We start from the raw sequence: 12,934 nt of genomic DNA, 5'->3' as shown, positions 1-12,934 counted from the left end.
ACTGTCTGGCACTCCCTAGTGAGATGAACACTGTACCTCAGATGGAAATGCAGAAATCACCCGTCTTCTGCATCGCTCACGCGGGGAGCTGTAGACTGGAGCTGTTCCTATTCGGCCATCTTGGCTCCTCCCCCTCAGTGAGTTTTATACTTCAGATTTTTCATATTACTCACTCATGTCCTTTTCTTTCAGCTTGAAGAACGATCTTTAGCATTTCTGGTAAGGCAGGATGGATTTCCTTAGATTTTATGTGTCTAGAAAAGTCTTTATTTCTCCTTTATTTCTGAAGGATAACATGCTGGGTACAGTATTCCTAGTTGATGGTTATTTTCCTTCAATGTGTTAAATATATCATTTCACTCTCTCCTGACCTGTAAATGTTTCTGTTGAGAAATCTTCTGCCAGGTGTATTGAAAGTTGCTTATATGTTAATTGCTTCTTTTCTCTTGTTGCTTTCAGTATCCTATGGTTTTGATATTAGACAGTTTGATTATAATATATATTTGGTTAGCCTGATTTTGATGAAATCTGTTTGGAGATCTTTGATTTTTCTGTGAACAAATATTTGTATCTTTCTTCAGGCTTGGGAGTTTTCCTGCTGTTATTTCTTTAAATGTGGTTGTACCCCTTTACCTTTCTCCACTCTCTTGAATGCCAACAACTGCTCTTTTAATGTGGTCTCATACTTCCATTAAGCATTCTTCATTTTTTTTTCTTTTTCTCCACTGCCCGTATATTTTCAAATAATCTGACTTTGAATTCACAGATGTTTCTTCTACTTGGTGAATTCTGCTTTTAATGTTCTCTGTTGCAGTTTTTTTTTGGGGGGTGAGGGTTCACTTCATTTTCAGCTCCAGGATTTGGGGTTTTAAAAAAATTATTTTAATTTCTCTGTTACATTTCTCTGACATTTGTTTCTCTGTATTTTCTTTAAGTTCACTGAGCTTCCTTAAAACTGCTATTTTGTGCCAGGCATGGTGGCTCACGCCTGTAATCCGAGCACTTTGGGAAGCCGAGGCAGGAGGATCACCTGAGGTCAAGAGATAGAGACAATCCTGGACAATATGGTGAAATCCTGTCTCTACTAAAAATACAAAAATTAGCTGGATGTAGTGGTGCATGCCTGTAGTTCCAGCTACTCAGGAGGCTGAGGCAGGAGAATCATTTGAACCCAGGAGGTCGAGGTTGCAGTGAGCCAAGATCACACCACTGCACTCCAGCCTGGTGACAGAGCGAGACTCTGTCTCAAAACAAAACAAAACAAAACAAAAACAAACAACAAAACAAAACACACACACACACAGACTGCTATTGTGAATACTTTGTCATGCACTTCACTGATCTCTATCTCTTCAAGGTCAGTCCCCAGCACATTATTTTGTCCATTTGGTGATGTCATGTTTCCTTGATTGTTCCTGATCCTTGTGGTTGTGTTTTGATGCCTGTGAATTGAAGGAGATATTTGTTACAGTCCTCACCATCTGGTTATGCCTAGTAATGTTCCTCAACAGTAAGCCTGTCTAGAAATCTTGAGCAGACCCTCTGTAGTGGTCCCAAAGCCTATGATCACTATAGCTATTGCAGCACTAGAAGGAGCTCTAAGCCCAGGACAACCATGGCCAGTGCCACCCAGGCTTGAGTTCCTTGACTTATACAGCTGGTACAGAAGCTGTCTGGAATCAATCTGAGGAAGACTCAATGAGAGCACCAGCTTTGTGTGGAGGCTGGTCATGGGTTCAAGCCTGGAAGACCTGTGGTCTGTGTTTCCTGCAGCGTAATGTTGTTGGCTAGTTTCTCTTGTGTGGTACCTTCATTGGCCAGAATGCAGAGCAACCACCAAGGTTTGTATATTTGTTGCTATGAGCTCCAACCCTGTGCTTTGTTTCTAACTGAGCCTAGGTGGTCTAGCCCTGCTGGTACTCTCAAAATTTCTCATGAGTTCTCGGAATGGTGGGGAACCTGAATGTCTGCTTTGAGCTCCACTTTTCCCACTGCAGAAATTGTGAATATAGGGCAATTCACAGTGTGTGATACTGTTTTGGCTTGGGAGAGAAGTGACGTGGCCAGAGAATTGTTCTTACCATTTCATTATAGTTTTTCTCAGTTTTTTGGTGCAATGGGATGTCTCAGCCTCTCAAGTCCTTGAATATTCAGACTGAGACTTTTGCCTGATGATAGTTACTAGTTGGATTTCTTTGTGGAGGAGTTCAGCTATAGAATGCCTATTCCTTCATCTTGCTGCTGTCACTCTAAAAGAATGGATTTTTAAGGTCATTTGAATTCCTGAGATCTTATGACTCTGGAAAGTATAGGAAGTCCCTAAATTGAAACATGATGTTTTAAGCATTTGTATGTTAGTCAGTTTTTGAAATGTGAATTTTTTTTTCCCTAAGACATACTGCAAGATTTTCTGCAAGACATACAGAATTTAGGGACTAGTCTCAAAGAAAAATTAAGAGGAGATGCTGTGCTATTCCAGTTTAATCTAAGGGTCTCAAATTATCCTTTTCTCAGTGTCTGGGTCTAATTAAACATAGTCTTTCCAAGGTTTTAGGAGACAATTATGTACCACATTAATTCAAACTAATGTCACTGAGAGACTTTTATTCTTTCCAAATCATCATATATTCACTCATTCAGCAAATATTGAGCGCCAGTTATCTTCTAATTATTGTGTAAATGGCAGTCAAGAAACAGTCTGTTTTTAGTGTGAGAGAAGATAGTGGTACTGGGGAAGGTGACAGTCAAACAGACTTGAGACACCCCTAACATTGGTGACTTTTTGGAAGGAGGAATATTGGAGGCAATATGTTTTTAACCAGATATTGCTATAGTCTCGGTGTGCGGAATCAAGGGCCAGGACTGTGGTAGTTACAGTGCGAATGGAGGAGTAGTTGATTCTATAAGGCAATTGTATCTAAGTTATAAGAAATGATGAAAAGGAAGGAGTTCCAGGTTTAGCCAAGGGTGTGAGTTCTGGCAAGTGAGGAATCCTAGGTTTTTGAAGGAAATGGAAATCATAAAGTCTTCCATGGTCATGATATCATGGGGATGCTAATACATCTGAGTGGAATTATCCTATGGTACATAGAAAAAGGGAACTAGGGAAAGAAAGGTCTGGGCTGGTAATATGGATTTGGGTGTCATCTGCATAGAAATGACAAGATGACTTAGGTGAGTAAAAGAGAACAAAGAATATTGGGAGTGTCAAAAAAAAAAGCACAAATGTCCAAAGCAGTGTTTAGAGAACCAAGGGAGGGCCGGGTGTGGTGGCTCATGCCTGTAATTCCAGCACTTTGGGAGGCCAAGGCAGGAGGATCACCTGAGGTCAGGAGTTTGAGACCAGTCTGGCAAACATGGTGAAACCCGTTTCTACTAAAAATACAAAAATTAGCCAGGCGTGGTGGTGGGCACCTGTAATCCCAGCTATTTGGGAGGCTGAGGCTGGAGAATCACTTGAACCTGGGAGGTCGAGGTTGCAGTGAGCCGAGATTGCACCACTGAACTCCAGCCTGGGCGATAGAGCGAAACTCTGTCTCAAAAAAAAAAATTATAATAATAATCTAGGAAACCAAGGGAGAATGGTGTCACAAGACCTCTGGGTAGAATAGTTAACATCATCAAATACTACATAGTGATGTAGTATGACAACCATGAAAAGAATATTGGATTTGACAAATGATCACTGGAGACCTTTAGAGACTGGGTAAGAAAAGGCATTCATGACCAAACCAGATTTCAGAGGCTCAGGAGAGATGGTGGATTGAAAACAGATATATAAGAGTAATTAAAAGGGTTGGGAATGTCTAGAAAACAATTTTTTTTTTCAAATGGGAACTTGTTTTTGTTATTGATGATAATATGGAAGATACTACTAATCAGCAGATTTTGGATGCATCAGAGGCAAAGCGTATGTTGCTTCCTGTCAAGTTTCTCATCTACATCAGCCATACATCTCTAGTCTCACCTACATCATCTGTGCTGAGTAGGTCAGTCCCCTGCCTAAAGACCTCTCTGGGTTCCTTGTTGCAAGAAGAAATCCAATATTCTTAGCATAGCAGACAAGTTGCTTTGCATTCTGGTTCTAAACTCTGTCACATTTCATCTTCTGCCACTTGGGGCACAGGAGATTTCAGATTCTTTCCAAGTTAAATCTTTGTACATATTGCTCTTTCTACCTGGAAGAGCCTTTCTCTCATCTTTCACATGTCTAATTCTAACTTGTCTTTCAACACTTGGCTCAAATATCGCATTGTTTTTGAACCCTTTCCTGTCTCCGTGGGTCCAGTGCAAGTCTCCCTTTTTGTTGCTTCAACCATAAGTTGTTTCTTTGTATCTTTGTTTCAGTATCCTGCATTGTAATTCATCTATTTTCATAGCTGTGTTCTCCATTAGACTATATGAACTCTTAACACAGGGACGGTCTTTTTTATTGCAATCTCCATGGCAGATGCAAAACAAACTCTTGCTAAAAGCATTGGGAATGAATGTGTATCAATGTAATAATATATACCGAGGTATATACGATAGAAGTGAAGAAGCATATTATTAGTGCAAAAAATGAACAGTTTCACCTCTGCTCCTTCATTTTTTAGCTGTGACCATATATAATGAATAAAATATGTGAAGCTATGCATTCTGAATGTATTCTGCTACAGTCATTATGTGTTAGAACGTGGTTTTGGAGTTATGCAGTCTCAGCTTTAAACATGACATCTGACTCTAAAAGCTGTATGAATTTGAGCAAGCTAATTTCTCTGAACCTGAGTTTCCTATTGGTCAAATGAGGATAATACCGTATAGTCCGGTTGTGAAGATAAAATTGACAAAATATAGACTAAACAATTTAATAACCAGCATTTAGTTGTCACTAATGTCACGATTATTTCCAACTCTCACCTTCATGGCTGAGATCTCTTATTAGTTTCTCTTTGGTCTTGTATTTGTCTCATTTGCAACTTTAATTCATTTTATAAAGAGAAGAATGTTTCATTTCTTAAGTGGAATTTTGATGTTAGGAAATTTAACATCAGCTGTGCTTCACCTATCTAAATGATACTGTTTGATTCATAATACTCATTCCCAGCATTAAGTGAATTTACAAAAATCTAGAATGAAATATATGTGTTGATTTAGTAAGTTGCCAATTAAATTTGAGTTGTTCGTGAGTCTCCAAATAATTTCCCAGTGAAGGCCCTAGCTTCACTTGCTAAGCTGGATCTGAGGACACTCTTTTGTTTTAACTTCTGAAATCTATTGCCCTGAGTGATTTAGATCAGCTTTTTAAATTTTTTTTAGCAGAATTTTTGTGGTTAATAAAAACATGTGCTTACAGCTTTTTGCATAAAGGATTCCACATCCGATTTAGATCAAGAGATAGATTTTTAGAAAAAAAATGATGGATATGTCCTCTGAGAGCAGTGGAATGCAACGATGTTCTGTCTCTCTCTGATTGAGTTCATGGCATTTCAGAACCCTTCCACACCCACACCCACGCAAAGACACAAACAGTGGTCACAACTGCAGCTCCCGCAGTCTCATTTCCAGAGTGCATCCGTTGTTTTCCATAACATGAAATAAATCCCTCTCTTTTGCCCAGTGGTGAAAAGCTTATATAAATACTAAAACTTCAACTATTCCCTTGAGTTTTCTGTTGGCTAACCTGCAGCCATGGGTTGTTTGGATATTGACATGCATTTGCTGTGTAGATCTTTCAGGCCACTTTGGTGAGTCCAGTGGTGATAAATTCTGTTGTCTTGAAAATTTATCAGGCTAACTGTTTTAACACTCCATTTATGAAAACTTAAGTAATTGACACCCTCATTGAAAAGGCTACAGGTTCAAAGTATCTCTTTTATTCTTTCAGCATATATCATTCTGATGATATTTATCTATATATATTTTAGGAAGCCTTGGCCAGGAGATGACTGGAACAGTCATTGAAAAGAAAGTAAGAATGTAAAGAATTGATTAGAGCCCAAACATTTAACCTGGCATTGTTATTCTTATTAAAGATTTTTTAAAACTATATTTAGAAGTGAAGTATTTTATTGTGTACCACATAGGGGTAGTTAACATTACTGGACTGAAATAAAATGTATAATAAAAAATCCTTATCCATCGAATTGGAGAGAAAATGGAAGGCATATACTTAAAAACAAAAATCAATACTTGGTGTATAGTGGGCAATCAGTAAATGAATGTGTGGATAGAATTGATTAGATTCCTAGTGAAATGTAATACTACCTTTATAAAAAATATTTATTATATCCTTAAATAAAAACTTATATGATTGAACATCATTGTTCATATAGTAGCCTTATTTTGGAACATACATTTATTTCCATGTTTTTCTTCTTATTTCTCGTTTTTCATTTCTTCTCTTACACAGCAATCAATAAAGTGTCCTTCAGTATTGAAACTATTGAAACTATTCTTTTTTTTTTTGAGATGGAGTTTTGCTCTTGTTGTCCAGGCCTGGAGTGCAATGGTGCGACCTCACTCACTGCAATGTCTGTCTCCTGGGTTCAAGGGATTCTCCTGCCTCAGCCTCCTAAGTAGCTGGGATTACAGCCACCCGCCACCATGCCCGGCTAAATTTTTGTATTTTTAGTAGAGACAGGGTTTCATCATTTTGGTCAGGCTGGTTTCGAACTCCTGACCTCAGGTGATCCACCCGCCTTGGCCTCCCAAAGTGCTGAGATTACAGGTGTGAGCCACCACACCTGGCCGAAAGTATTCCTATGCTTTTTTTTTTTTTAATGGTGAAAGAAGTAAATTTAATACAGTTTCCTCTGGAGTCTGCAGATTTGAAGCTAATTCTAGCTATGTACAGGAGAACTGAAGGGAAGTCCATGAATACTCTACTATTGTTTCACTAGCCCTTTCATATTAGTAAAACATTTTAGTCTACTTTGGCTAATATTTTAAAAATGTCTCTTTTGTTACCTAGATTATTAATTAATTAAAACAGGTTTGATATTTTAATAATCAATAATTCTGAAATTCTTCATACCTTAGAAACTAATTGTGTTGTGGTGTCCCTATAGATCCAAGATTTTATTTCTGTGTTCACTGTTTTTACAGAGAAGAAATATAAAACAATAAATCTCATAAATGTGTTAGCTTCCCTTCCTTAAGACCTATTAGAGAAAATAAAGAAAATCCATGTGCTTTTCTGTCTGTGAAGTCCAATTTTAAATTATAGTAGAAATAAAACAGACAAAGGATTTGGATGAATTTGAGTTTTGTTGGTTAAACTGAAATATCACTCTTTGCATGTCTTGAGTTGTGTTGGTTAGTAAATCACAGTGCAAAGGTTGTTTGTAGGCCAATGGTTGTGACCATTAATTTTTGTGTACTTTTCCCAAAGCTTTCTTAAAACAGCTATATTAGTATTTTTTTTTGTTTTGAAGAATAATATATCAGTGCCTATCCTAACCTGATTTCCACTACCTGAAACCTAAAAGACATATTGCCCAATGACTTCACACTCAAAGTACAATGATATTATTATTATTAAATTCGTAAATTGCTCAGAGAGTTCATAGCAATAGAAATAGGAAGAATTACATCTCTAAATGATGGATTTTTAAACACTAGCACCTGGGTGGCTACTCTTATCCACTACAGGGCCACTCAAGTCATTTCATACAGACAACCTTCTCTCAAATGAGGTGTAAAGAAAGACTAGGAAACACAGTTTTATCACTATTGCTTGCTTTGAAAGAGGGCCACATGATAGAAGAGGCTGTGTTACATTCCTTCCTGTGTAAAAAATTTATCCTTGTTTGTCTGCTTAGGTTTGAAGAAGAACTGACCAGCAAGTGGTTACATCTTTTTGAAGGCAGTGGAGTCCCGTATGGCCCAATCAACAACATGAAGAATGTATTTGCAGAACCTCAGGTTTGTTTTTGAAGTTTAACAACACAAGCATTTGCCTCTGTTTTCTGTCCAGATTGACTTATATCAAGGTACCTTTGCCATTGATCGCAAACTTAAGTCACATGATGTGAATTTTCACCATCATATTAAAATTGTTTGTGGGTCTGAGATAAAAAGAACCAGAACTTAGAAGTGCCTGTCCATAAGCATACTTATGTCTCTGTTAGATTTAATACACTGTATTTCTTCATCAGCTACTACATGAAGTTTCTGTGGCCAGGGTATTTAATTTTCCTGAAAAACAGAAATATACACAATTGAGATATTGGGGTTGGGTACTCAGAGACTATTCTTTGTAGGAAGAAATATGAGAACTTTCATACCTCTGACCATATGATTATCTTAAACCTCTGATCATATGATTATATGTATAAACCTCTGATCATATGATTATACCTCTGATCATATGATTATCTCTCTGATCATATGTTTATCTTAAAATGTACAGAGCAGGTCATATTTAATTCTGCAAATGAGAGGACTTTGTTTGCTTTGATGAATATATGTTATTTGTAAGGCATAAATTTTACACAGATAGATATTTGTGCTCTACATTGCTTATCAGGCTCCTTTTTGGGCTCCAGGAGCAGGGTCACCTGAAAATATATTTACTTTACAACATTGTTCAAGTGATTATTTTTAGATGATGTGAAAATAATGTTTTGATTTTATTACTTCAATCAATATAACTACAAGCAATTTACCATTTCTCAAATTCATCCATTGATCCCCCAAAGTAGAGGGACTCCATTTTAAAGCTTTCACTATGATTATTCAACTGTCTTGTCAGTTTCCAACATTCAAAACTATGGGGTATATTTTCTTGGGTTCTTTATATTTATATAGTGGCAGGTTTTTCTCAGAAATAAATTACTGAGCATAGAATACACCTTTTGAGGGAGGAGACCTTTGTTGGAAAACCTTTGGTGCCTTTTATCTTACATGAATATCTGCTTAAAAGAAAATTGAAATATTTTAAATTTAATGGTTACTACGTTTACTGGAGAAAAAAAGTGAATGAATTCAGGAATTCTGCTTGTGCTATTTTTTCAGCCAAGATTGTGAATATCTCAAGGCTTTGTTCATGTTAAAACATTGGTCAATAATGGTCAATAAGTATTTGAGATAAAGGGGCCCATTTGGTGTGTACTATGTGAATTCATCTGAAAGGGACCCCACACCATCAGTGGATTAATGCCTGGTGATTCTTTACAAGGAGGTAGCATTGTGCATACTCTGAATATTGTAGACCAGGGGACTGTTTTTCTCACTTTATAACTTTGAGTGAGGCCAAGCCATCATTTGAAGCTGTCGTGTATTGAGGTGTTACGTAGAACTTCGTGTTTACCTCAGTTTGAGGGTACATTTTTCTGGAGATATTTCCTAAGAGTTTTTCCATTAGCATTTCTATTGCTCCATCTGTGTTTTATCAGAGATGAAGGCACCAAAGCAAAGAATTATTTTTAAATATATTATTTAAAAATATATTAAGTATATTCTAACGCTACCTATTTTTTAGGCTTTGATAAACAAAGATTTATAATCCCACCCACTATCTTAAAATAATTCACTTTATTGGCTAGCTCAAAGTGAATATAGGATAATTAGGATTTTTATACCTAATTTTCTCTTGTGGTTCAATGTAATTACTTTAATCTTTGCATCTCAATTCTTCTGGAACTATAAAAATTTTTGTTATTGGTCTATGGCATATTTTCAGTCATTAGCCTACTTTCCAAAATGGAGAACACTTATATTACCTAAGTCAACGTACAAGCTTTTCATACTATTACAAATGTCTCTACAAACTGCCCTGTGTGTAAATTTGTGTAAAACAGATTATTTTTGAAAACCCTCAAGATAACATCTAACTGTGATGACTTAGTTCATTCATTTATTCAACAAACTTATGATATATCCAGTGCTTGTGACTTAGCAGAAATTCAGTACACAATGTATACCTGCTATTTAAGTCCATTTTGAATTTATTTATTAGAAAGGTAGGGGTTAATGAGTTGTTTAACTGGAATGTGCAAGCTTTCCAAATAATCAAGCTGCTCTTGCGCAGTCCCCCCTCCCCTTTTAAAAATCCTCCCCACCATAACTATCATCCTGTGTACTCCTGAGTGAGGCTGACAAGCTCTATCTTCAGGGCTAGTTGGAAAACCCTTGGTGATCTGAGGGAACTCAGTGTAACATAATGGTTAAGACCATGGAGTCAAAATTGTTGGGCAGTTTATTATAAACTTCTAGACTTTAGTTTCCTTAAGTGTAAAATGGTGAAATAGCATCTGAGATACTGTTTATGAAGGGAACAGCACAGGGATTGCAAGATGGTAAACAGCCAATGCCTAGTAGTAGCTGTGGTTATGATGGTGCCCTTTAAGGTTATAGTCTTGTTTAACTTGTTTTACTTACCTTTGGATAGTGGATAGAGGAAAATCCAGTGTAACTTTGGGGATGGGGATCATTAAGTTAAGCTTGCACTCTGCTATCCTTTTATAAAAATATATCTGCAAACTCTATGCCAGGAAGAGAACTTCCCTTCCTCATTTCTGATGATTGAAAACCCTTTTATTTTTCATTTTCCGTAAAAGTTTTTTCTAAGTGTGATTTCCGTTTAAGGTATCCTCCCTTGTTTTGCCTCTGATGAGCTGTAGAGTTTCTTGGCCCTGGGTGCATAGAAACGGCCACTTCTGTTCAGATGTGGGAACGCACCGCTGGCGCGTGTGGCCCACTCTCCGTGTGCGCTGTGCCAGCACAGCTGCTAGTTCAACTGAAAATTGCTTTGGTTGAAGTACAAGGCCTGGAACATGGCGCAGGAATGGAGACTTTGATAAAGTGAAAAAGGGGTATGTCTAACAACAACAACAAAAGCCAGGATTGGGAGACTCAGTAACGGCAGAAAAATTTGAGTGCCTACTTCTCAAGTAGACCATTTACAGCATTTCATTTGTGGTTTGAAGTTGGAGACAACAAAAATTTACTTGATGGTAGAAACTATTTCTAGCCTAACAGTTTCATCATAGTCTCATGGATTGAGGTAACTTGATTTTTTGATTCAACCAAAACAACAGATGATATTTTTTTTTTCATGGATAAATGAGAGATTGTCTACCTTTTATCCTCTGACTATATGTGACAGACCTTTGCACAGTTAAAGTGATCCTACAGGCATCCACTGTTAAGTCAATCAAGAATACTGCAGGCTGGCTAACCTGCACATTGCGCACATGTATCCTAAAACCTAAAGTATAAAAAAAAAAAAAAAAAAAGAACATATAATTAAAAAAAAAGAATACTGCAGGCTGGGTGGAGGGGGATTGGTCTGCATTTACTGAAAGTTCTGAGGAGTTTTTATTCAAAACCCTTAGAGTGGGAGTTTTATTGTCTTTCTCTCTCAATGACAAATTATCTGTGGAAAGCTCTGTGCATTATAGATGTATAATATAGATTATCTGCATATAGATTTTAATAGCCAGTCATTTTTCCAAGTGCTTTCTTAAAATATCTTCTTTTAATCAAGCCAAGATTGTGCAGTACATTAAAGGAATTCTTAAAAAGTTTCAAAAACTTACTAGATGACCTCAGTATGGTCCTATTTAACATACCCTCGGGAACATGTGCATGAAATACATTGTGGTTTGAGGGTTTCCAACCCAAACACACTTAAAAGAAAATACAGCTTTTAATAGAAACTATTCGAATTCCTGCAAACATAGGTATATATCTCACCACTGAGAGGGATTAAAAGCATCATTGTCTACATTGAGAATCAAAAGGGAATGTGCCATTCTGCTTTTAGGCTTTGCTTTAGACTTTTTACTTGGTGATTCCAGTGTATCACCATCTTTGATTAAACTGCTCAGTTAAAAACTATGAGTGATTGAAGCCTCTGATTAGTGTTTTTCTTTGTCATGGATGCCATGACCTGAGGGTAGGGAAGAGAGGGCAAAGGGTGTCACAAAACTGGTGTTATTTAATAGAGTCTTCACATTTGTACCACACAAGTCGAATATATCAGGTGTAAGACATCACTCTGAAGCATCACTTCTGAGAACTATTGGGAGGAAAATATCAGAACTATTGAAATATCACAGCTGGCCCTGATTTTAACTAGTGCCAAACACCTGCAGGCTCTAAAAGGATACCAAAACAAAACCCCACCCTGTGGCAGCAAGCCATCCCTTAACAACCCTTTCTTAACTTCGCATCACCATCAAAATTGATTTAACATTTTCTCCAGAAACCTTATTCTTCCTGTCCCAGAAGGCCATTACAACCCCTTTAGCAAATCTTTCGTATGGGATGAATATGTCATAGAAACAGAGTGAAGTCTTGAAATATTTGATGGCTGAAAATTATCTGTTTTCATCTCATTATTTGTATAAGCTTTTGAAATTGGAGAGTTTATTAATCTCTAGACTACCTCATATTATCTGAGTGATTTTGTTTTAGCACATTTTGGCAAAATATCTGAGCATCTTATTTTTTTTAAAAAGGCCAATGTTCATATAGCAAACATCAGAAGCACCCCCAAAATACAGAGTTATTTTTCAAGACCTTTCTATCACACACACACACATACACACAAACACACCCACACTCACTTCTGATGCATTTTAAAGATCACCTTTCAAATGACATTAGTTAATATTTCTTGAAATGCAGTTTCATAGCCCTCAGAGGGTTATACGAGTCAAGCAAAATTATATTCTTGTTTCTAATACTGCTGGGAAATACATATATACAGTGGTCTTTGCAACTGGAAAACTGTTGGTAAAGATCTGATGTAAAATAGTAGGTCTGGAAATAATTCCTAGTAGGCAAGGAGATAAAAACATAAATTTTATGTGTGTCTCTGAATATACATGACACATTTAACTGATGTACAAATTTAGATACATCATATTATTTGTGTATTTGTTTTATCATCCCTGGGTGTAATATTTTAAGTATTTGAAGAAATAATGTATTTTTGATGTAGGTG

At 36.8% G+C, this 12,934-nt stretch overlaps 1 protein-coding gene across 5 annotated transcripts in view; it reads left to right on the top strand.

The window, feature by feature from the left end:
• SUGCT (succinyl-CoA:glutarate-CoA transferase) overlaps positions 1-12,934 on the top strand; it is a 735,535-nt gene that overhangs the window by 355,488 nt on the left and 367,113 nt on the right. For all 5 annotated transcript variants that reach the window (XM_054497215.2, XM_054497218.2, XM_063667374.1 and 2 more), the window contains one exon: positions 7,803-7,905. In XM_054497215.2, the coding sequence (XP_054353190.1) occupies positions 7,803-7,905 (103 nt within the window). The remainder of the gene's footprint in view (positions 1-7,802; positions 7,906-12,934) is intronic.

The sequence above is a fragment of the Pongo pygmaeus genome, chromosome 6, assembly GCF_028885625.2.
Source record: "Pongo pygmaeus isolate AG05252 chromosome 6, NHGRI_mPonPyg2-v2.0_pri, whole genome shotgun sequence".
In the NCBI taxonomy this organism is placed as follows: domain Eukaryota; kingdom Metazoa; phylum Chordata; class Mammalia; order Primates; family Hominidae; genus Pongo; species Pongo pygmaeus.
This window is presented reverse-complemented; position numbering and strand designations above follow the sequence as displayed.